General features: G+C 39.3%; 1 protein-coding gene across 1 annotated transcript; it reads left to right on the top strand.

Annotated features, from left to right (window-relative positions):
- Nucleotides 1-24,965, top strand: LOC140238469 (glyceraldehyde-3-phosphate dehydrogenase-like). Its single transcript, XM_072318372.1, has 10 exons — nt 1-74; nt 11,660-11,743; nt 13,222-13,321; nt 13,959-14,065; nt 16,787-16,993; nt 18,059-18,197; nt 20,280-20,374; nt 21,846-22,011; nt 22,828-22,925; nt 23,682-24,965. Exons 2-10 carry the CDS (start codon nt 11,718-11,720, stop codon nt 23,746-23,748), a joined length of 1,005 nt encoding a protein of 334 aa, XP_072174473.1. The 5' UTR covers nt 1-74; nt 11,660-11,717; the 3' UTR covers nt 23,749-24,965.
- The last annotated feature ends 1,390 nt before the right edge of the window (nt 24,966-26,355 follow it).

The raw sequence follows: 26,355 nt of genomic DNA, 5'->3' as shown, positions 1-26,355 counted from the left end.
TCTTCAGCTCATGCACCACACCATCAGCCGAGCGACGCGTGATAACACCGGGCCAGCACAGGGCAGCAAAGCAGGTAAATTTTATCATCAAATATTGTATCGTTATTGACTATTTTGGTCTATTAAGGGTCTGCATGAACAATTTGAGAATATGAACACTTTGTAGAGTATAAATTAAGGTACACGAAGAAAGAGGAAGATGTTGTTCATCGTGATATGTGATGTGTATGTGTGATCACTTTTGATCGGCGGCACGTACCTCGGACTCCTCACACGTAAATCAATGATAAATGCATGCACGCCACACGTGTACGTGGAACCTGGAAGGCCTGTACGATAGACCATGGAGCTACTTGGTAGCTCCATGGATAGACACTCCGCAGCGCAGCCCCAGTTGCAGTGCATTTTGTAGTCGTGTGGAGACTGGCAGTGGTATGATTGAGTGTAATAAATTTGTTTCTGTGACTTGTGAGTTTATTCAGACTTGAAAAAACCTGTACCTATTGCTTGATGAAGCTCGTTAAGACTTAGACAGAAAAATCTGTCTGTCTGGAGGAGTTTTTTTAATCATTTTTTAAAAACTTTTATGGCTCATCAGGCCCTCTGCACATAAAAACGTTAGAGGGGATTCCGAGAAATCAGACGTCGACCAGATACAGACCGATCTTTCGGTCAAATCAATAAGTTTACTGACCAATGCTTGCTTGTTGGGGAGGTGAAGCCACCGATGCCTTGGCCATGACACTGGCAGTGGCACTGTCATTGTCACTAAGAAGATTAAAAAACTTACACCAAGGACGCAAGGTTCGACCACCTCCAGTGCCAAAATTTGACTGCGTGCAAAAGCATAGATAATAGATTCTAGGTTCGATTTCTTGCTACCATGCAGCCAGCAGACAAATTTTGGATGCCATTATGCTTGAATTATATGGGCAGCTTGCTTTGATTTTACAAAATTTGTCAGGCATTTTTCAACCATGTTTGTGGCAGGGTGCCTAGATTTCTGGCAGGGGCACTTTCATTCATCAAAACGGCTAATGAACATCATGTGTGCTTAGTCCCACTGTAGAACACAAGCAGGAGTTACAAGTGTTATGGAAAGTGACACCTGGGGCCCGTTTCATAAAACTTGTCATCAGTGACAACTGCTACATTTCTATGACAAATTTGCTCTCAGCCAATCAGATGCAAGGATTTCGGTAGCTTGTCACATCTATGACAACTTGTCACCGATGACAAGTTTTATGAAACGGGCCCCATTAGGCCTTTTTATCAATGAATGACATGACCCCTGCCGCGAATAGGCACCCTGTACAATGCCTGCTGCAAACCTGGTATTTTGCTCTAGTCTGTTCTTCACTGCACAGAATTCTAGACCACAGCCCACTGCCAAAGTGACAATATTGTTCTCACATCATTTGACATCTCACTCCTGGTGCTTTGTGATCCTGACATACCCAATGAATAAGTGGCCGCACCAAACATATCTATGATAAGATACTGAAGGAGGGTCAATAGTTACGTTCAGACGGGAGCCCTTAACCTCGAAGTTAGGAAACTTCGAGGTTAGAGCTTGTAGTTAGGGACCGTGAAGACGCACTCGTAGTTAGCAAACCTCGAGGTTTGCTCGATGTTTCGAGCCACGAGAAATCTTATGGTTAGCGCTCTAACCACGAGCCGCGGGGGGTCCCCACTCGTAGTTAAGCACCGTGTGGACACAAAAAACAACGAACTCGAAGTTAAGAGTGACCTCGCCGTAAACTCCAGCCCCCACAATTTCCCTCTGCTTCCGGGTCAACCTCCCAAACGTACACCACAAATACAATACACGTGAAAAACCTATGACGCACGACACAACAACATCATCTTTTCTTCCCATGCACTTGATCTCTGAAACTGAACACGTCGAACTCGCTACTGTATTCTATATTCTTCTCCGACGCTAAAAAAATGTTTTCGACGAATATCTTCATAAAGGCATAAAGTCATCAGTGCAGTGCTATCTCTGCATACCATGACAGAGAACAAGAGTACCTGTAAGCGAGTCCGACAGGGTTGGACAAAAGAATAAATAGACGTCTTGTTAGCAGTGTGGGCTGAAACTTCCGGTTTTGTGGTTTTAACATCGAGTAGGACCCACTCGTAGTTATGGGGGCAGAAGCTTTACCTCGAGGTTTCGTAACCTCGAGGTTAAGATTCGTCGTGTGGACACACGTCGTAGTTAGGGGGCAAGAGCTAAACCTCGAGGTTTCCTAACCTCGAGGTTAGGGCTTGCCGTCTGAACGTAACTAATGTGTGTTCTGCTTCTTAACTGGGAACAGATATTTCTGAAGGTTATATGGACTGATAAATCTGGCGAAGCTGGCTTTGGTAGCCCCTTGTAAAAACTGTATGGTTGGTAGTATGGTCAGGCCCTTATTATACATCTTGCACCCTCGCTGCTGTGCGGACTTACTTGCGGCATGGCGGCAAGTGAGAAATGGGATAGAATTCCTTTTTTCTGTAAGAGTTCGCAAAACTTGGCATGCATGTCATTATATTCAAGGACTGAGTGAAGCACACCGATGTCATGATTTTGCATGATTTATCAGGAAACGGAATTCAAACTCTGCTCGCCTACAAGACGCAGCAGCACCGTAGTTCAAACTGCTGAACTCGCATGTGTGCAGATACATTCAGATCATACAGTCCGCACAACAAAGTGAATGGAAATTACAATTTGTAGTCGACTAAAGCTGATTGAATTGAATACAATTTTGTATTAGAGCACATTGTTGTAATCAGGAGGCAACATGCAGAAACTTGCATGAATGGAGAAGATTTTCATGGTAGTCTAAGCTGGTTGCCCTGGAGATGTTGCCATGTATCCGCAGATGCAGTAAAACTCCTTTCTACAAGAAGATAATTTGGTAGATAATATTTGAAAAGTTTGATTTTATGTTGACTATTGTCCATTTATGTTACTTTGTGGAGACTATTGTTGATACAGTCAACCTTGCCTAAGTTGAATCTATTTGGACTGAGGAGATAGAGGTTTGACTTACAGAAAATTCAGCTTATGAGGATGAAAATCAAAAGAATATAAAGAGAAGAGGACTTGAAAAAGACCTTTGATTTAGGCAAATATATTCAACTTATGCGAGGTCGACTTTGCAAGGTTGACTGTATATTTGCTCGCTTGAAAGTGAAAGTAGGGTGTTCTGGTCCATTTATTACATCATTATCATCCATTTAGTATTATGTAATCTTTTATGGTGTGAGACATGACACGAGCATCTCTAACCCAGTCAACCTTTTTTTAAGAAAGTGAGAAATAGTGGGTAACTTGAGTAGTCTGTTGTGCTGTTGTAGTACCTGCACATATCAGGCAAATATTTCACATTTAAAGGTACCTACATTGTACACATTTCATTTCATGAGACTTACTAAGGTGAGTTTCCATTGCAGAAGTGCTTGTTCCTTCTCTGTGTGTCTGGAAAAAAAAAATGGGATGAAATCTTCAAAATATACATGGTAGAATGTTATTTTTCCCCTTTCAGAATCAGATAATAAACTGAAATGAACAATGATGAAAGCAAGGTGTATCTTTCCAGTTGTAGTCAGAATAGATTGTACATTGTATAATATATCATCCAGATTTAAAGTGCCTTTATGCATTCCAGCTATTGTGATTTATTTCACAGACGTAGTCACAGCCCCGGTGCTACGGTGCAATTAACTCACTGATAAGAGGCCAAAGCTTTTGAATTCTTAACGGTCATCGAAGCGCTGTGCGGAGGGAAGGACAAAAAATCTCGAAAGTTCACCTCCTCGTATCTCCCTTATTTTACCACCAAATCCCTTGAAACTTCACACATATATCAAATATGAATATATCATCCTTCATATGATTTTTGGGCGAAAACGCTGATGTATCTTTCGAGATATGTGTATTTTTCTGCTTGAGTCGACTGTGGGAAAGGGTTACGATTTTTTCCCGACACAAGTCTGCGCCTGCATGAATATGCATTTGATCAACATATTACTAGTCTGTATACACCAGACTCACTACCTGCGAAGTCTCGTGTTTGTGCAATTAGTAGTTAGGTAAAAATAAGAGCAAAAAGACAACCAACTTTAAGAGAAGATACTGGACATGCACAACTAGATCATCCTCCTGCGCATGCGTTTTCTACTGGTGAGTGCACGCTTAGCCAATCAGCGGTGTCAGGCTCGGCGCAATGCGACAGAGGTCGATTTTCGGTCAGCAGGGTGGTGAGTGGGCAAGAGAGGAACCCTGCTTTGTGCTTCAACTGTTTCAAGCAGCACAAAAACCAATACATCGGACTGCGTATTCCTTACGCCATGGATTTTACGTGGGTCACAAGTGACAGTGATCTCGATTTTTTCCAGACATAGCTGTGCGCCAAATGATACAGAAAAGATATTTGGAGAGCAGCATGGATATACTACCATAAGTCATATACCGAAGTTTCATTTTTGTGCAATGAAGGAAAATGTGAGAAAATAACACTTGTTTTGAGACCAAATTTTCTGTTTTGGAAGCTAAGTTTCGACATTATTTTCACACGTTTATCCTCAATAAAACCCCAAATAACTAACATTACGAGTTAGAGAATAGTTTCTTCTTCAGTTTGCTGTATAGATTTAATCATTTGATGGCTTTGAGGTGAGATATTGCGATTGTCCTGCAACACTTCCCCAGCGGTTTTACGCACACAAGCTGTCTACTTTTTGCAACTGAGGCTTCGAGGTCATAAGCTTTTGGCGAGTTAATTGCACCCTAGCGCCGCGCCTGGTCATTTTATACCAATAGTCTGTTTCTGAAAGTAGACTAAAGTGTCACCATAGGCAACACTACATGTTATGATGTAGTACATTGGCTTGCTTGCTTGTTTGTTTGTGTTATTTCTGCTTTAAAAAAAAGAAAAGAAGATTGTTCTTGCCCTGTCATCTTGAAGAATTCTGAGCAATCCATGTACAAATGTATTTCAGTTTGCAGCTTTTCCAGGTAAGAGTGAGAACCAGGAAATAGCTCCCATGTCTCTGCCCAAAACTATGGGACACATAAGAGTACACTCTCCAGAACATGTAGATTTGTATAATGTGAAAGTGAAAAGCTTTGACTTTTGTATCCCTTCCGTATCGAGAGCTGCATCATGAAGTAATATGTTGAATGTTATGTTATGTTGAATGTTTATCCAGGGAAGTATGCAGAGACTCCAACCCCAAGCATCTTCTGATCGGGAGATTCTCCCGCCTGAAACCCCTAGCAAACGGGAGACTCCAACTTGATGTGCGTGAAGCGCACATCACGAGCGCGAAGTTCCTTGCGGTCTAGGGTTCGAGATGCTCTCTCGCGCTATCTAAGGCTTATTTTTCAATATACAATGACATTAAGTAAGAAATCATTTCAAGCGGGAGAAATTAAATCTCAACCGGGAGAACGGGAAATTCTGCAAAAAATGGGCTTTCGGCGGGAGATCTCCCGTCGAAAGCGGGAGAGTTGGAGTCTCTGAGTATGATTGTATCACTTTCACTTGCAGAACTTCTGTTTCATACCAATACCAGAAAATTTGTTTCCTCTATGTACAGTACATGCACCAGTTAGTATCACTACCTTGTCTTACTAGTTACCTCTGCCAAGGGAGGAGGTTATGTTTTCGTTACCGTTGGTTTGTTAGTTAGTTAGTTTGTCCGTTAGTTAGTTAGTTAGTTTGTCCGTGTGCAAAATAACTCAAAAAGTAGTTAATGGATTTGGATGAAACTTGCAGGAAAGGTTGAGAATGACACAAGTAACAAACGATTAACTTTTGGTAGTGATCTGAGAATTTTTGGGGAATTTATGAAGGATCTTTGACATTTTGGCAGGTAGGGTCAATGAACTTGGGAGTTCAGGCTGCGCATATTGAGGTTTGCATGCGCGCACTAAAGTGCGTGCTCTAGTTTCTGCTAGGGCGAGGCGCCGTGCAGCTGAGGGTTCATGACGTAACAAAGGCTTCTATATTGGGAAATTGGGCAACTTTCAGCACACAATACTATAAGTACGTATGGGTGGAAATCACTGATATCTCTGTGGAAGAACAAGATCAGTGGTGGAAATAAGCTGCATGCTTGGCTGAGGTCTGCGCTCTCAGAGTGCTTTTCTAGTTGTTTATTCTTCAGGTATGATTCATGTTTATCCAGGACGTGAGTTATCAGATTTCAGAGACTATCAAGTGTCAAAGTCGTTGGCCACCATTTCTTAACCAGACCTCAAAAATTTGACCTCCCAGTGGGTACAAAGTCTTTAAATTTTATGTATTGCCCAGGTATAATGTGGTTAGCATAGGTAGAAGCTTTGTGGCACGTACGTAGGTTCTTGTCACAAGAAGTTTGTACTGTAACAGCATGAAATCTGCAAAAATGCTCATCTGCAACCAAGTTAAAGTGTCAAAATTATGATTGAAAAACATGTCTGCAACCCAGCCTAATTTTCACTTCTCTTGAAAATTGATGACACGAGTGCATCTGGGAAAGATGATGGTGTTATATTTTTGCATATTGTGATATATTCTTGAAGTTGAAGGCATTGTTGAGGAGACTCTAAACAGGGTATTACTGTAAAGCAGTAAGTATTTGAGGCATGAAATTTTCACAAATTGGCACTGGCATCAAATGTATTATAGTGCAGACAAAAACTTTCACATGCATAAATTTCAAAAATTTTGGCTCATAACATGATGCACATGAACCTTTCTGGTTTTACAGTAGCTGTCTTGGACAACATTTTCATTTTGTTTGAATGCACCTTAAATGCACTACAGTGACAAGCCAAACAGCACATAATACACCAGAAGATGGATTGTACATGTACTTCACGAAAAGAATTAGAAGACAAGCTAGCACAATGGCCTATAGCACTCTGCCTATGGCATTATGAAGGTCAAATAGAGTCCTCAATGTACAAGAGATCCAGAAGGGGGAAGTCCTGTCCAAATGCCAATAGTCGTCTAGACACATGATCCAACAGTACAACACTCGTCCCCAGCCAAGGGAGGTGACAATGAGGGGATTCTGCCCTCTCAGTAGGGACAGGGAGGTGGGTCCACCTCCCTGGTAGGGATAACCCAAAGATGTAAAACCTGTGGCATTACAAGTCTGTGAGTTATGGGTTGATGAAGTAAAAGTTGTACAGGCATGTATACCTGATATAGCGTATACATACAGTTTGTACGTACACTAGACACAAGAGAATATAACTGATATATATCAATATGCCACATGTTGGCACAGCATCTTCTTCAAACTTTGAGCAAAGTCAGAATAAACTAAATGTACAGATTCTGAGCTTCCTTAAAAGTCATAAATGTATTTAACAGGCATTCTAACCTGATTTGATCCTCAAAATCTCAAAGTAGCCATCTTGACGAGTCCCCAGTATACTCAGGCAAGCGTCTAGATGGGAAGTGCGTGTTGGAGCAAAATCAAACCAACCTCAACAGGTTGAGTGTTAATCTTATTCCTATTTTCTTTTCCTTTTATTTTCGTGTTTATGAGTAATACTTCAATTTATGAATTTCCTTGAATCTTGCCTTCATATGAGGCCTTGGCTTTTCATTTCAGTACATTATGACATCATAAATGCATAAACGAGCCAGATTTGTCCATAGCCTTGGATAGAGATTGCTTCCATGCCCCATTGGAAACATGGATGGGTGCCAGAGTCATCTCTGTATGGAGTACACCAGTGTGTGTACACATACCGGTACATATTATGTACACAGCCTTTGGTGTAACCTGTTTAAGTGTATCACACAATTCATGGGGAGATATGAGTGGAGGTTAACTGTCGTACATGTGCACCTTCCGGTATTTTACTATCTTATGAAGGGGAGAAGCTGGGCAGGGAGATTTGTCACAAGTGATACATACACATTTATGTGAATGTATGTGAGTTAATAGTGACTTAGTGTAGGACATACAATGTAGGATGATTTTAAATGACAGTTTTTGCAGAGTGAAATTCCCAGAATCTTGAATTAGACAGTAGTGATATTTCTTCTTTGAAATAGATAGCAAGGATACTTGTATGTGATTTTGTTCTTGTGTAATAAACCTTGATACATGTAACTCAAACACAAAACAATTCACAAATAATGCCATGCAGACTGATGCTTCAACAAGCAGATGTTGACATCTTGATTTCAACTTAAAAGTTAAGTTGCTCTTTTCAGTAGTACTGAACCATTTAGTATAATAATAGCCATTCCTTTTTGTAGAGAGGTTTACTCAGGGTCTTTCATTTACCCTTCTTGGGGTCCAGAAATGCAAGAGCTTGTTGGTATGTATAGGGGTCAGTGCAAAGACTAGTTTGTCACCGTTACATGCATTCCACATCACTGCACTATATTGTCTCTTGGTTTAGCGAGCAAGCTGTTTAGCTTGTAATCGCAGAACCCCGGCCAGGTCAAATATTCCAGTGAGTGTGAATGCTAATGATGGTGGAGTGTGTGCTGCCCCCGTCGTCTTGAGGGCGATGACTATAGCATGGGATCTCCACAAAGACTATGCATGATAGAGACGACAGTTTGGGGGCCAGTATTTAGTGTAGAGGCCCCTGAAAGGTCCAGCTTGCTTTTTAGCATCAGAATTATTCTTTTTGGACAATACTTATTTCAGTGGTATATCTATTCAAAGTAAGGAAAGCTCCTGAGGTATGCTTTGGATAAATTCTTCTCCCCCCCCCCCCCCCCATCTTGAAAAAAAATTCTGAAAGACATTATACAATAGAGCAGATGATGATTCAGTGCAAAGCTAGTATGCTCCATTGTATATTTGCCAATCATATCTTTTTTTTTTCTTTGCTTCATTCTGAAAATTTGCAACAACAAAAAGAAAAGAAATATTAAAAGTCAATTAGACTCAAAGTTGTGGTCTAACAGACAATGGAATTACTCTGTATTGACTGTGTACTGTGGTCAAAGACTACATACACGTACAGTACACTGAAACATATGCATGTGCAGCAGTAGTGCGCAATGCTGCTTTGCCCCTGCTTGTGTCAAGTTGCTATCTTTCTATGGAAAAGATTAATGTTGATTTTGCTGAATGTCTGATAAAACTGAGGGATTACATTTTGCAAACCATTCCTTCGCGTAGTTTCTTGTACATTAAACTTTACTTTTGTACAAAAAAAAAAATGCATCAAAGGAAATTCAAAGGGCAAAATTGCTACAGCTGATGGACCGCACCTGATATATGAGCTGGTTGAAGCCTCTTGTAAGAGGCTCAGGATAAAATGGCTTTTGACCCCTCAAGAATGCCAATGAATCTCCATGTCATGGACTGAACATGAATGATGAGTCTAGCATGAACACATGAACACCCATCCATCCATCCCTGATGATACATGGTATATTGGTCTGATGATTAAAGAGACTGCACCTTTACAGCTACCCCTACCCAACAATTCAGTGAACAAGTCTGGAAATGAGACTAGCTAGTCACTGGCAGTGCATTTTGGCACGTACACCAAGAAATGTGGTTACGGTGTGTGTCTTTGGTGTGTTATCCTACATGTACTGTGTGTGTGCGTGTAATAAGATGTGGCACTAGCCCTTGGCACTGTATCCTTCAATGAATTTCTATCCTCCATTCAGCTGGCTTGATAAAGAAATGGTAAAGGGTTTTTAATACCAAAGTTCACGTCCTGCTTACTGTTGGTGTTACCACCCTTGTCAAATGGCCCTCTTTGTCGAATTCATTTCCCCAGAGGATGTACATTGTAATAACAAATAATTTAGCTATTTGTGTCATATTTTCAAGCCTGGCCACTCCTTTCAAAGTCAAACCATTCACGGCCACAACATTTTATCAATCACTTGTGCCCTTTGAGTGGATTTGTGCCCCCTCAAAAAGTGGCCTTGACCTAAATTTGATGAAATTTGAGGTCTGCATGACCAAGATATAAATTCATTGACCTTGGACTACAGTTCAGACACCCAGACTCTTTCTTTAGAACATGCAATGGAAATGTGATATTTCAGGTTCATCATACCTGTAGTTGCATTGTGTGCACGTCTCTTTATAGAGAGAAAAAAAAAATATGGACTTGGTCTCCCCCCAAAAGAAAGATATGAAATATTGCGAATTTTGTAACATTTCATATTTTATAAATTGTAAATTAAAAGTACTCGCCATGTTGCAAATATCACAGTTATAATGACTGTTGTGACTGTTGAGAGATGTCTAAAAATACATTTTACTTAGTCTTAACCTGACACAAAGTTTGTCATGATGCTTACTTTTTGCTTATTTTTCTTGCATTTTTTACCGTTCTGTTAAACAAGTATCTGTTGCAGCACCCTTAATGTGTTGTAACTTTTGAATCAGGATTTGTCACTCATTACAGTCATCAGCCAATGTGATTCATTCATTTCTTTTTCATTTTTATGTTTTTCATTTGGATAGTTTGCTGTAGAAAACACAATCAGTAATACATTTCTTGATGTGAGGGTCACACAATAACACTAGAAGAAACGCTCAACAGGTTCAATTTGATACTATTCATAAACTGTGTTTATGGCCACTGGCGTTTGGTAAATACGTTATGATACAAATATGCTTGTGCAAGTCATACCAATGCCACAATATACTTGTAGCATTGAGTGGGACGTTGTCTTTATAATGTGTGTTGGAATGCTGATTGTCGTTTGGGTTTTCCTCTGTTCATGCTGCAATTCACATGGGTGGTTTTTCTCTGTACCTACTACCTTTTTCTTGATCAAAGAGAAAATACCCCTTAAACAACCAAAAATAGAACAGAAAACTGTGTAAACTTGTTTATTCAGTTTTGTTCTAACGGCTTCCATTGGTAGTCATCAGATATGTGTGAAGTCTTAGACTTTCTGTAGCTCAGTCGGTAGAGCACTGGGCTAGCAATCCGGACCTCTCGGGGTTTAAATCCCAATGGAATCCCGTTTTTTTTTTTTTTGCTCATTTTTCCACTAATACACTATTGTAAGTCAGAAATTTGTTACACATCTTTGCTCCAACTGTCCCAACTCACAACTTCACTCATTGAGGACAAACTGATTTTGCTGTAAAACCCATTTGACATTGACAGCTGCCTATTCCAAGTATACTTGCGACTAGTTTTTAGCGGGTTTAATGATCTTTAAAGGGATTGTAAAGTACTGGTTGAGATGTGGAGTTAGCTTTTATCTTTGTGGGAGATACTTAGAAACCATTTTATGAAATGTTTGATAAAGAGCATACAATTCTTAGAGGAATTCAAAGTTTATTTTGTATAAATCGGGTTTGAAATGGCCGAGATATCTAAAAACAAAGAAAAACAAAGCGACCCTAATAAAAGGTGGGTCCCACCTTTTTGTTAAGATTGCCTTGTTCTGGATATCTCAGCCATTTGAAAACCAATTTTAATCAAATAAACTTTGAATTCCTCTTAGAATTATATGCAGTTTCATATTTCATATCATTGTCAAAAAATGTTAGAAACCTGAAGCCCCATCTCAACTGACACTATACGCGTCCCTTTAAGGGCATTACAAGGAATATATGTCTTCCCTTCACTGTAATGGACATTCAGGCTCTTCAGAGAAGCTGCCTTGCTTTTGTTTTGACGTGGAATTTCCCCTTGTATTCTGTGTTTTTGCAGATCCACCACTTCTTCCTTTTCATCTTCGTCAGACCCAAAGACTCACCAAAGCATCACCATGGTTGTGAAGGTTGGAATCAATGGGTAAGTGCAGTTGTAAGTTATGATAGGTGTTGTGAAATCCTCAAGCATTCCTAGTTCTAGAATAACTGAAGCATAGTAGCATAGTCTGCAGGTACGTGCCTTATCTGCACATTACTTCCAGTGGAAAATAAGAGGACTTAGTCATACCTGTAGTTCTGCTCACCATTGGTGCAGCAAAACTGGTAATGTAGCAGTGAGATCTAATGGAGTGCAAAGTTTGCCACGCATTCGAGACTGGTTTACCACTCATCAGCTTGTTACGTTTTGAATGAGGGAAAATGTACAGTCTAGTAGGGGAGAGTTAACCCGTTCCGTACGGGAACCTGGTGGCCTGTGTATTAAGTCTATAGAAATTTCAGAATTCCTTACAGAACGGGTTAATTGTGAACCACGCAACAGTGTTACGTGTATCTATGTCTCGTGCAGTATTTCCACAGTCTATTCCTGTTATTGATGGCCGCACTTGCACAGAGATGGAGTGGCAACTCTTCGTAATTCATGCAAACACATGTTTGGGTTCAAGGCGTTACAATGGGATGTCTAGCATTCCATTACGCTTTGAAGTCATGCTCGGCACCGCTCTAGTTGCAAGACGAAGTTCGGAGACGAAGAACGCATTTCACCTTTTGTTGAATTACAAGCTTTATTTCATCGCAAAATCTTAAATGAAATACTCGAATTGATTTAGAATAGTTTAGGAAAGAATTCAATATTATTAACATGTATTTCTAGCTTCTTCGTAATTCGCAAATCGAAAGGAAATGAAAATTAGGCCCTCTTAAAAAACTAATTTTTTTCTATAATGTGCACATTTCCGCATGTTAATTTTCTATCTGTTAATAAGGGGATATTTTGATCTTTCAAATAAAGTACTCCGTTAAAGCGTGGTCCAGCGTGTTTTTAAACTATTTGCTGTTAAAATTGTGAGTTTTATAGTGCATTTTGATTCGCTGCTCCAATTCAAGGTACACAAATTCATTGTTGCTATCACATTGAAAGAGAGAGCGAATTGCAGTAGGAGCAAATATTTCTAGATGTGAGAGCGCTAGTCCCGATTATTGATGCTCTCTTTTGTCAAAGCACATGGGTAACACCTGTAGTTGAACGCATAACTTCTCGGCGGTGCCGCGCATGACTTCAAAGGAGAGCTTTAGTTGCCTCTCCTTCTCTAGCACCTCCCTGTCCAGACTTACATATATTGTACAGTAGTTCACAATTCCGTTCACATATTGAGTTATACTCTAATGATTGTTTCTTCAAAAAGTCACACTCGGTGATATCAGTGTGCATGCAAAATGCTCTCTGCTGTTTATCCTATATTCGGAATATGGATATTTGTATGAACCATTAGATGCAAGATTGCAAGCTTTGTGGATATGAGTATTGATGAACTATAAATGAATGTTGCTTTAAATTTGTTGAAGTCACCAGTGTTCATAAATCGTTGAAACACCTGTTCTCTTTGTCTCCATTTTAAGATTTGGCCGCATCGGTCGCTTGACGCTGAGGGCAGCGCTCGACAATGCAGCCGTCGAAGTTGTGGCAATCAACGATCCGTTCATTGACCTGGACTACATGGTAAGGGCACTGTGTCTTTATATGGTTCCGTTCAACCTGAAACTTATATCCAGCCATGAAGGGACTGGTGACCATCCGTATATGGGAGATACATGCTCAAGCATGACACTTTTTTGAGCAAGTTGTTTTGGGGCACACACTAGCCATTTCCAATTGAATATACTATGACTATGATTTTTTACATGATATTTCACATTCCATTATTCACATGATGCAGGAAGAAAAATGAAAGGAGTATAAAGTGTCAATTCTTGTGCATCATTTTTTTTTTTTTTTAAAGATTATCTAACCTAGGAGGTCTGTCTCTTCTCTATGTCCCTGCTCAGGTGAGCGACAGGTCTTTTTTTTTTTTTTTTTTTTGACTACCGTAAAACCAGTAATATTTGTGGCAAGAAACACTTCATGGTTTGGAGTCAGCAGTCTTAGACAAGCACATTATTACTTTCAGAATTTCTCTTCTTAGTAGTTTCCCATACTCATTTCTTTTTCCGTCCGTCTTTTATTCTTGTGTTGTTATTTTTTTTTTCTTTTCCTCCTATTCTTTTAATCTTTCATCTTGTTTTGTTTACCTTATTAGTAATGTTTAATTGTAACATATTAATTTTTGCCTCCGTGTTCACCTCTCCTTGAATGTCAGGCCTACATGTTCAAGTATGACTCCACACATGGTCAGTTCAAGGGCACGATTGCGATCGAAGGCAAGGATCTTGTGGTCGATGGCAAGCGGATCAAGGTCTTTGCTGAGTAAGTGATGAATGTGATGGCCTTTGCAGCCTCCTTGGGAAACCTCTTTTACCATCATGATGCTGCTTAGTAGGATGTGAAGAGGGTAGTATTTTATTGAAAGTTAGTAGCAAAATGAATAAATTAATTATATTTTGAAAACAAAGCATCCCAAACTGAATGCCAGTATTTCTCGATTTATTGTCCCCGCCGACCGAGTTCGAGCAGGGGACTATGAAACGGGCTCCGTACGTGTGTGTGTCCGTGCGTCCGTCCGTGCGTCCGTCCATCCGTGTGTGCGTCCGTGTGTGATCAAAATGTTAAATTTGCTACTTCTCTGTCATTTATGAGCCAATTTTGATTCTGTTTGCTTTATATGATAGCACTACATGGGAGCTTTGAAACTTCTACACAGAATTTCAGTTGTGACCTTTGACCTTGACCTTTGACCTATATTGTACATTTTGCTACAAAATGTTACTCCTTCGCCATTTCTAACCCGATTTCGATTCCGTTTGCTTTATGTGATGGCACTAGGTGAGGGCTTCAAAACTTCTACACAGAATTGTGACCTTTGACTTCTTTGACCTTTGACCTTGATTTTTGACCTATATTGTACATTTTGCTACAAAATGCTACTCCTTCGCCATTTCTAACCCGATTTCGATTCTGTTTGCTTTATGTGATGGCACTAGGTGAGGGCTTCAAAACTTCTACACAGAATTTTGACCTTTGCCTTCTTTGACCTTTGACCTTGATTTTTGACCTGTATTGTACATTGGCTACACAATGCTACTCCTTCGCCATTTCTAACCCGATTTCGATTCTGTTTGCTTTATGTGATGGCACTAGGTGAGGGCTTCAAAACTTTACACAGAATTTTGACCTTTGCCTTCTTTGACCTTTGACCGTGATTTTTGACCTGTATTGTACATTGTACTACAAAATGCTACTCCTTCGCCATTTCTAACCCGATTTCGATTCCGTTTGCTTTATGTGATGGCACTAGGTGAGGGCTTCAAAGCTTTTACACAGAATTTTGACCTTTGACTTCTTTGACCTTTGACCTTGATTTTTGACCTATATTGCACATTTTGCTACAGAATGCTACTTCCGGCGGGGGACATATATTACGCACCGCGTAATTTCTACTTTTCCTTGTTGTGAATTCCTAAAGTGTCCATCTAAGTTGTGTTAAATGCAGTAAAGTTATCTGACACAGGACACCTCATTTTTATGTGCCTTGGTAGGCAGCTAAGTATGAGAGTTTTGTTATGTATTATCAAGAGAATGGAGTTATTTCTCTTAATGAATAAATGAGAACACCTCTTTGTTGTCCCCGCCGAACGAGTTCGAGCAGGGGACTATGAAACGGGCTCCGTACGTGTGTGTGTCCGTCCGTCTGTCTGTCTGTGCGTCCGTGTGTGATCAAAATGTTCAATTTGCTACTTCTCTGTCATTATGAGCCAATTTTGATTCTGTTTGCTTTATATGATAGCACTACATGGGAGCTTTGAAACTTCTACACAGAATTTCAGTTGTGACCTTTGACCTTGACCTTTGACCTATATTGTACATTTTGCTTCAAAATGCTACTCCTTTGCCATTTCTAACCCGATTTCGATTCCGTTTGCTTTATGTGATGGCACTAGGTGAGGGCTTCAAAACTTCTACACAGAATTGTGACCTTTGACTTCTTTGACCTTTGACCTTGATTTTTGACCTATATTGTACATTTTGCTACAAAATGCTACTCCTTCGCCATTTCTAACCCGATTTCGATTCCGTTTGCTTTATGTGATGGCACTAGGTGAGGGCTTCAAAACTTCTACACAGAATTTTGACCTTTGCCTTCCTTGACCTTTGACCTTGATTTTTGAACTATATTGTACATTTTGCTACAAAATGCTACTCCTTCGCCATTTCTAACCCGATTTCGATTCCGTTTGCTTTATGTGATGGCACTAGGTGAGGGCTTCAAAACTTCTACACAGAATTTTGACCTTTGCCCTCTTTGACCTTTGACCTTGATTTTTGACCTGCATTGTACATTGGCTACAAAATGCTACTCCTTTGCCATTTCTAACCCAATTTCATTTCCGTTTGCTTTATGTGATGGCACTACAGTCTGTAGGTGAGGGCTTCAAAACTTCTACACAGTATTTTGACCCTGGACTTCTTTGACCTTTGACCTCGATTTTTGACCTATATTGTACATTGGCTACAAAATGCTCCTCCTTTGCCATTTCTAACCCGATTTCGATTCCGTTTTCTTTATGTGATGGCACTAGGTGAGGGCTTCAAAACTTCTACACAGAATTTTGGCCTTTGACTTCTTTGACCTTTGACCTTGATTTTTGACCTATATTATAAATTGGCTACAAAATGCTACTCCTTCGCCATTTCTATCAAAACCTGATTTCGATTCCGTTTGCTTTTTGTGATGCTACTTCCGGCGGGGACATATTTTACGCACCGCGTAATTTCTACTTTTCCTTGTTGTATGTGAAGTAGTGTAGTAAAAAGAGTGAGCTTTAGATTTTGTGATGCGGACGTTCAGAGGGAAAAAAAACAAAACAAAAAAAAAAACCTGTTCTGCACATATAGTGTAAACAAGACTTTCTCGTGCATTTTAATTTCCCCGAGTGTTGGCTCTTGCAAAATTCACAAAATAAAAAAAGCACATGAACCATTTCTGGTTTCACAGTACATGTTTTATATTCCTCTATCTCTCCTCTAAAGAATGAAGCCCTCTCTTATTCCCTGGGGAGACAGCGGTGCAGACTACGTGGTCGAGTCCACAGGAGTCTTCACCACCAAAGACAAGGCCAAGGCCCACTTTGAGGGCGGGGCCAAGAAGGTTATCATCTCCGCCCCCTCGGCCGACGCCCCCATGTTTGTCATGGGCGTCAATGAGAGCCAGTATGAATCCAGCATGGACATTGTCAGGTATGAGATTAGTGGCAAACCCTTTTTTTTTGGGGGGGGGGGGGAGGAACAAAAGGGTAAACAGAGTTGTCCACATTTCAAGGTTTTATGACATACAAATGCATGTTGATTTGTGTAGATTCATGATACCCTCAACACCACTTTTGCTCTGAAACAAATATCTAGAAACATCCCATAGTGAGGGAACATGCAAGTTATACTGGGTTCACTGCAAAAGTGATGGTGAGGGTAGCATGAATCAATGTAAATCAACATGTATTTGTATGTCATAAAACCTTCCAGATTTTAGCATGACCCATCGAAAAAAAAAATGTTGATAAAAGATATATTACAATGTACATGAATGTTTATGATCAATATACACATCATCGATGCAAAGTCTCTCACGGTTCATGGTTCCTCTATGGCCAGCCCTGTTGAGGGTTCTATCTAGATGTTCTTGGATGCAATTTTAGCATAATATTTTACCTGCAGCGACAGAATAAGAAATAAGTTTGATACATTTTCAGGTGAAAAGTTGATTATTTCTCACCTTGGGGTACGATATATGCGCTACTGTGCATTGTATGGAAAGCTGTATTTTCACAAGTTATTTTCTTGAATATCAGTCGACTTGAAAACTGGAAAAAACAGAAAGACACAGTGAAATAAACCAGTATTCAGTATTGCTAGTACATCGTCTGCACCCGTAGAGTGCAGACCTAGATTGGGAAGTTAAATCTCAATGGCACTCTGTTTATGACAAGGATTTTCAAAATCCTATCATCATCACAAGCCCTTTGACGACAAAAGCTCATTACAGTGGATTATGAATATTGCAAAAGAAACAGTAATAGTTGCAGGTGACATATTTGCTATTTATTCTTGGTTTAGTAGAAACTAATACATCAGCAATCTGTCCATTTGAGATAGTTTTCATAATTAAACCTTTATTTGGATTCATGTTACTATTTTGTCATGTTTTTGACAAGGTAAGCTTTGGTGCAAAGTTATGTGTTTAGTTGTGATTGTTTGTGCTAGTGTACCTTTTACTCTCATTGTATTAAACACATTCATCCTCTACAGCAATGCGTCCTGCACCACTAACTGCTTGGCCCCTCTGGCCAAGGTCATCAACGACAAATATGGCATCCAGGAGGGTTTGATGACCACCGTCCACGCCTACACCGCCACGCAGAAGATTGTTGATGGACCCAGCGCCAAGGTAACGTGACCAAAGGGTACTGTAAACGCTTTTATTTTCGCGCACAGATATTTTTGCGAATAAGGAGGTTACAGACATTTTACTGAAATGTTTGTGTGATTTGACACCAAAGCTGTTTCCATGACATTTGCTCCTGTGACAATTGCTCCTATGAAATATCTGCACACTATGCCAAACATAAATTCTACCCACAAGCATAACCCTATTAAACCCTAATCCTAATCCTCACATCAAGCTAAACCTTAAACCGTATCCCAACCTTAACCCTTAGTCCTTGGAGAAAATAAGACCAGAGCAATTGTTACAGGTGAAAATGTCATGTCACTGTCATAAGTACACTAATGCCTGTACATTCACTTCGCCACTTTATGAGATCAAAATCAGGTGGCGATAACTTTGTGTGTTGTGAAAATCGCAGCCCAACGGTGATCTGCGAAATTTGTGAAAATAACAGCTTTTCCGTATAGAATGACCTTTCTGCCCTGCCACAAGCTGCTTGTAAAAGTCGAGGCTACATCGTTTGAACCATATGGGATGAGAATGATAGTACAAGTTTGTGTGTGTGTGTAAGATGTGTGGTAAGGAAGGATGATGTTTTGCCAGAGGAAAGATGATTTGAAATTCTTTCTGTGTATGCTGCCCCACCTATGCATCTAATAGTGTATTTGAACTCATAAAAGCAAATTGAATCAAGTATAGCTATGTGCTTTCTGGAAGTTCTTGAGGTGAGCATCTGTATTATTTATTAAGATCCCTAAACTGACTGATGTCATGGTCATATGAACTGGTTTGCACAATCAGCTTCTCTGTGCTAATCCCATGTATTATTTACTCCGTCGTGGCTTGTTGCTACCATCATGCTGTGTGATAAATCCATGGAAGTCCTGTGGGCATAAATTGCCAGCTGCTATACTGCTGTACACATTCCCGTATCTTGTTAGGAAAGCACAATGTACATATTGATTTTCATCGCAGCAGCTGTTATGCTGATGTGTTTGTGTAGTGCACTCATGTGTTTGCCATAGAGGTTGTAATATCTAGGCCCAAAGAATATCTCTTGTAAGTCAAATTCTATGTTGGTGAATCCAAGTGGCAGAGCTTATGAGTGAGGCTCTTATTTGTTGAGAAAGTTTTACAGCTGACTAGTGTCTGTGTGTGTGTTTTTCAATAGCATACAAGGAGAGTCATGAATTCACCCTGAATAATTTGTTACAATTCCTTTTCACTCTAAATGTTCCAGTGAATTTGAATTTGGTCTGTCCACACCAAAGAAGAAAGAATAGAGAGAGAGAGAGAGAGAGAGAGAGAGAGAGAGACAAAAAAAACCCCACACACACTCATACAAAACACAACTCTGAATGCTTTTATCACTGGCTCAGTATGATTTTCATTTCTCTCTGTCATAAATGCTTGTGAATGCAAACAGTGGTATACACAGACAATTATGAGTGCATACACTTAAAGTATCAGTTCTTTGTGGGTTAATGATGAGATGTTTTGATACCATTAAATAATCTTTTCTACACTGCATGTAGGAAGACTGTGATTTTTGGTGGGGGGAAAGAAGAGAAAATGAAGAGAAAATGCTTGGCACTTGAGACAGAAGCTTTACTGCACAAAAATTCTTATCCATTATCGAATATGGTGGAAACTGAGTTAAATGGGTATAATAAAACAAAACCCTCTTGCTGTATACGCTGTTATTTTCGTGTTCTGATATTTTCGCGAATGAGGATATGATGGACACGTTCGTGATGTTGTTTTCGCTAATTAACATCGAGGCCATCATATCCACTATTACCTTAGTGCATGGTGACATTTTCGCGTGTTGTTGAATTTGCAGTCCAACAGTGATTTTTTGAAATTTGCAAAAGTTAAACCCTCATGGAAATAACAGCTTATACAATATAACAAGGTGATTTTGCAAGTCCCAACTCTGTTTTGTACCCCGATGTCGTTGGAAATAAGATACAATAAGGCAATTGTCATTGTTATTAGCTTCTTGTTATAAGTTGGTTCCCCTGTACCACCACAACACATTTGCATTGTATGCTTCTTCTTTTTTTAACCTTTTCCATGCAGAAATGGCGTGATGGCCGTGGCGCTGCCCAGAACATCATCCCTGCTTCCACTGGTGCGGCCAAGGCTGTTGGCAAAGTTATCCCAGAGCTCAACGGGTGAGTTCACCAATAAGATCATCTACTGCTCAGGAAATAGCCAATTGAGTCCTTTTCTCTTGCTCTCTGTTTTCTTTTTCTCTGCCAATTTAAACTTGTAAATAAGGACCACCCACAATAATGTTTTGAAATGCAGGTCTTGTATTTTTGTGGTGTTGTTGCTTATATTACAAGATTGTATCTTACAAGTAGGTTTTGGTGTCTTGTGTGACTGTAAGCGTGAAATATTTTGAAATGTGGAAATTTTTGATCTCAGTTGTTGATTTTGAAATTTCAACATCGACCAACTTGGATTTACTCTTAAACTATACATTTCTGGACATCTCGGCTTTTCCCTCCTGTATTCCAATATATTCATTATACCCTGTAAGTATCGTTTGGCTAATATTAAAACCCCAAACTACCGTTCCCATTTGCTCTTCATTACCAAACGATGCAAAAATCTCCGAAATTTTTGTAGGCTCAAATAATGACAACACACCAAAATACCGCCCAGACAGTGCTAAATTGGCAGTGCTGCTGGATGCAGATATTATTGAATATTTTGGCATCCACAGTAACATACATTACAGCATAAATTTTGATTAGTGAGTCAACCTTTGATTGCTTTATCTACCCCAGCAGTCCTTAAATTTCGCTTCAAAAATAATGATCTTGTGGAGATTTATCCAAGACATGCAAAGTGAAGTATGAAAGTTTAAATGCTGGAGATACTGATGCTACTGTACTTTCAGATTTGTGTCAAACAGTCCCAAGGCCTTGTGATATACATGTGACAGCCATGTGACAGACATCAGAAATTTTCCTCAAAGCTAAACAAATGCAATATTTCCAGAAAGATAATGAAAACAAGTGACCAAAGCCATACTCAACTAAAACCAAAATATTTTGTCTTTGGAAACAATGAGATTTTTAACCCATGCCTAACAGTTTTCACTGTGTACACCAAGCACATTGGAATGCATGCCGAATGAAAATTAGGCATCCCTTAGCCGAGGAATTGTTTAAAACTCTACAGGCTGTCTAGTCCCGTCATACAGAGCTTCCCAAAAGACCCAAGAACGTATTTCATATGAAGTCAAAATTTTCTTGCTGAATAGGGCAAGTAACTTTTAGCGTTTTTATATTTTCACAAGCCAAACAAACAATTCTACATGCTCCAAGCAAGTGGGCAAGTGCTGAAGTTGAGCCATGATATGTCATCAGCTGGTTTGGCTATACAGTAGACTCCTGTTATAACTAAGTCCTAGGGACCGGTAATTTTCTTTCGTTGTATCAAAATTTAATTATAACTGAACAAATAAACAATAAAAAAAAATGTAGAGAGGATACTGTTGGGGCCTGAATTTTTCTTTCGTTGTAACCGGAATTTTGTTATAACCGTGATTGTTATAACGGGAGTGTACTGTATACGTTTTTGTTGATATTCTATCATCACTGCCACTATTGACCGACCATCTCATTTTCACAGCAAGCTGACCGGCATGGCTTTCCGCGTCCCCGTTCCCGACGTCTCCGTTGTCGATCTCACGGTCCGCCTGGCAAAGCCCGCCACCTATGAGGAAATCAAGCAAACGGTTCGGGATGCTGCTAACTCTAAAGAACTGAGCCGTTACCTTGGATACACTGAGGACCAGGTAAACTGACTTCTCATGATTTCATATTTTCTTTGTATGTTTCCTCTTTTGAGTGTGAATTATCATTGGTTGGGTATGTCATATGATACTATTTGACATCATGTATTACGTAGCACCTTTCTTCTGACAAAGTAATTGTGCAACACAATTGCCTTGTCCGTTTTGTTGCATCTTCTAGTACCTCGATGGGTATCATCTCTGAAGACTTTGTCGTTTGTTGAAAGAACCCAAATGCCCTGATATTTGTTTCATTTAGTTTTCACTTTGTGTAACAGCACCAATCATCTAACCCAGCATTCAGTTTGACTTTACAAATGTCCAAAGCCTGTGTATGCTGACACCCCACTGACGTCTCAGATTACTGTCTCTCCGAGTTTAGGGACAGCAAGAGATTTACATGTGTAAGAGAAGTGGAACTCTGCAAAATGGATGCGCTCTTCTTTGTTTCAGTAGAGTTTGTTTGAAGGCAAGCCGTTGCATTTCTTTGAAGACCTCATATGTACAGTGGACTCCCATTATAACGAAGTCCTCAGGACCACCAGTTTTCTTTTGTTATATCGAAATTTCGTTATAACCGAACAAATAAACAATAGAAAAACATAGCGCGGATAATGTTGCGGCCTGAATTTTTACTTTGTTGTAACCGGAATTTCGTTATAAGCGTGTTCGTTATAACGGGAGTGCACTGTTTTTTTTTTTTTTTAAGATAAAGAATAACCTCTCCAAAATGTCTGCTGACATTTGCACCTTGCCTCCTCTCAGTACAGTGTTCTTTACATATGCATGTCCTTTTTTTTCCCCTATTCCATTCACTAGGTTGTGTCACAGGACTTCCGTGGAGACTCAAGGTCCAGCATCTTTGACGCCAATGCAGGCATCGCTCTTACAGACTCATTTGTCAAGCTCGTCTCATGGTGAGTGCGAAAATTATTCCACTGTCAATGTTGGGTGTGGGGATAGAAAACCTCATTAAGAGATGATGTCAGCTTCATGAAAGAAAGTGCACTTTTCATTAAAAGAATTAAATGTCATATACCTCTTCTGTTTTTCCCGCTTTGTAGGGCTTTTACAATTATTTTGTAGAATTGATACGCTGAGAGGATATTAGAGCTGAAAATTTTATAACTTTTGCATAGATGGTGAAATTTTCCTCAAACTTTTACTGAATGTTTCATTCTTTGTGCATTCTCCAACTACACTTTTTTTTTTTTTTTTTTTGGGGGGGGGGGGAACCTTCCTTTTGTTCATATGAGGAATCGTCTATGAACTGTTTTTATGGTACTTCTATGGATTTGGCATCATTTGGAATCTTACCTGATAGCATTTTAATTATGCATTTTTTTGTTTATTTTTCTTTTTACAGTAGTTTATACTTTTTTGCTGCTGAAAATAATGTATGCTTCTTTGGAAGTACTGTTTTTCTCAAATTATATTAATACAAGTCTTTTGCAGGAGTGGTAAAAATGATGTTTTTCCATTCAAAATAGGTCTTCGTTCAGCCATTGGAATACTGCAATACTGTATACAATTTTGGCATCTCTGTGTGTGGTTTTTGTAAAAAAGAGCCAAAAGGCATTTATACTATTAAATTAACAATGATTGTAAAGACAGAGAAAAGCTCAATATTTTACATTGTCTTGTTCATCCTTGTCCTCTTGACTTCTCACTAGGTATGACAATGAATTTGGCTACAGCTACCGTGTTGTCGATCTGATCGTCTACATGGCATCCCGATGAGCAGACACTGAGCGGAGTCTTGAACCTGTGACCCTGGGACTGAACCTCTGTAGCCCTCCTTAAAATAATCATTATAATCAAAGCTCAGATTAATCCACATTTACTACTTCTAGATTTGTCAAAAATTCACACATACTTCAGTTTTCTGCGTCTTGTTTTATGTCCATGTATATCTTGGGGAACCCTGTCCGTTGGTGTGCAAAAGTATCGTATTGGTTTCGGTGAAATAGTCTTGCACTTTTCCAAGCTAGTCGTAAAAAGAGTGATTTTGTAGATATGCTTTATGTGAAAGCGCACAATTTAGCTCGCACCAAGAAGACAAGGTCTCATGTGATGTGTTCACCCGTCAGTTTACTTCCATTAGTACAGTTTGTTTTCCACACTGCCCAGCTTACCACAGCTCATGTAAGAACCAGCCCCCCACTTTCATCATTCGGTGTTGTCTCCCGATGTACCAATATACTGCCCCTCAGATGATCGTGATCGAGTGTGCCAAAAACGTAAACAAAGTGAATGAACGAGAAAGGAAATTGTAGGAAAGACGAATTCATGAATTTTTTAGGACTTGTATGGATATTGGCTGATATCATTTTCTGGATGTTGGCTTATATCATTTCCCCCTTATTATGCAACTGTGCCAGCATATCAATGATTAACTTCAAGTACACAACTGGATTTCCAGTGTCAATTCACCTTGCTTAAAAGCAATTCACTTTTCTGGTAATTGAATCATAAAGAACAAAGTAAAGAAAATATATATTTGTTTTAAGTTTGTACTTGTTCTTTCATGTTTTATAAAGAATAAATGATAAAATCAGTGTCTGTTTGACGGAAAATATATTTTACAGATTTAATCTGAACTACTGTCTTTGAAGATTAACACTTCCAAAAATGTGTCCCAACATATATATGTTTCCAGAGAGAGTGCTAATATCTGTTGGCAAAGGTATAATATTGTGGCAAGCAGATATCAGTTTTCAGGGTTGGTTGTAGTGTGAATGGGCGTCTATGAGATCAAATGGAACGTCCAAAGTACTTCCCCAGTTTACTCATGAAGAGACGCTTACACTCTTCCATTTCAATTTGGTGTGCAGTATTTTGAATGTGTGTGTTTCTTGGAAAGGCACAGGATGTAGCAGTAAAGCCCCGGTGATGTTTATTACGAAACCATGATAATAATAATAAAAAAAAAAAAGATTGATATTTAGAAACAGAAACTGTTGTTTGTGCTTCCTTGGTGGTGCAGTGTATCAGTGAATTTAAGCGAAATCACAAATGAATCTGGGAGATATTCCCTAAATGTGTGTTTCACCTTCGTGGGAAAACTGAAACAAGATAATCTGTTGAAAGCAAAAGATTAATAAGCAGAGGGGCGACGATAGAGGTATGAGTTTTCTTCTATTTGTCTGCCTCTGTACAAATGAAATTTGCAAGATCGTAACTGCTGATCAAAATTTAACAAACATATCAGAAAAAAGGGACCATCTGCAATCTCTGCTTAATAATCTAATGCTTTCATTTAAGTTTATGCCTTGTCCACCCTGGACTACTTAAAGGACAAGTTCACCTTCATAAACATAAGGATTGAGAGAATGTAGCAATATTAGTAGAACACATCATTGAAAGTTTGAGGAAAATCGGACAATCCGTTCAAAAGTTATGAATTTTTGAAGTTTTTGTTCAGTAACCGCTGGATGAGAAGACTACTGCAGTGTATGAAAAACTTAGATGTCACATGCGTACCAACAATATATGGAAAATATAAAGAGAATTTCACAAAATTTCATCTTTTGAGAAAAGCACACATTCCCTTGACTCATTACCGACATATGTCAGGGGTAATATTATTCCCCCTGCCTTTAGAAAGAGGCAAGTCAAGTGCTCTTTTATTATGCGAAAAAAGTGAAAATATGTTGAATTTTCTTTACATTTTCTTTATACTATTGTACGCATGACTCACAAGCTGTAGTAGTCTCCACATCCAGCGGTTCCAACACAAAAATTTTAAAAATTCATAACTTTTGCATCGATTGTCCAATTTTCCTCAAACTTTCACTAATGTGTTCTACTCATATTGCTGCATTCTCTCAATCTTTATGTTTATGAAGGTGGACTTGTCCTTTAACATAACAATGTCAGAATTACGGAGATTGAGTATTTCGTCGCTGGGGTGACAAGACCTTGTATCTCAGATTTTGGTGAAAATGACTTTTTTGCATTAGTGGTCAAATAATCGGTTAAGTGATGTCCTGTCCAAATCCCAGCTGTCTTACCCCAAAAATGAAGCCACCACGGCATGTCAAAGTGTACAAATATTCAATGTTTATGAGTGCGATGGTTCCGAATATTACATGAGCGTGCAAGTTTAACCGTTCTATTCAACGACGCGAAGCGGAGTTGAATAGAACGGTTAAACTTGCACCGAATGTAATATTCGGTACCGTCGCACGAATGATAAACATTGAATATTTGTTTTATACAACAAACGATATGAAAATATTTAGGCATGGTCTAGAGTCTAGACCAAAATAGATATGCTTTAACCCTAAATAGGTAGGTCGAGAACTACCCGTATGCGAAAGCCTACGCCTAACGTTACTGTATGCC

Source organism: Diadema setosum, chromosome 15, assembly GCF_964275005.1.
Source record: "Diadema setosum chromosome 15, eeDiaSeto1, whole genome shotgun sequence".
Classification (NCBI taxonomy): Eukaryota; Metazoa; Echinodermata; class Echinoidea; order Diadematoida; family Diadematidae; genus Diadema; species Diadema setosum.
This window is presented reverse-complemented; position numbering and strand designations above follow the sequence as displayed.

What these genes read in the sequence shown, in the direction of transcription:
- LOC140238469 (XM_072318372.1), top strand. Translation starts at nt 11,718, where the DNA reads ATGGTTGTGAAGGTTGGAATCAATGG. An exon ending in CGGATCAAGGTCTTTGCTGA is followed by an intron (nt 14,066 to 16,786) that starts GTAAGTGATGAA and finishes TCTCCTCTAAAG; the next exon opens with AATGAAGCCCTCTCTTATTC. An exon ending in TTTGTCAAGCTCGTCTCATG is followed by an intron (nt 22,926 to 23,681) that starts GTGAGTGCGAAA and finishes ACTTCTCACTAG; the next exon opens with GTATGACAATGAATTTGGCT.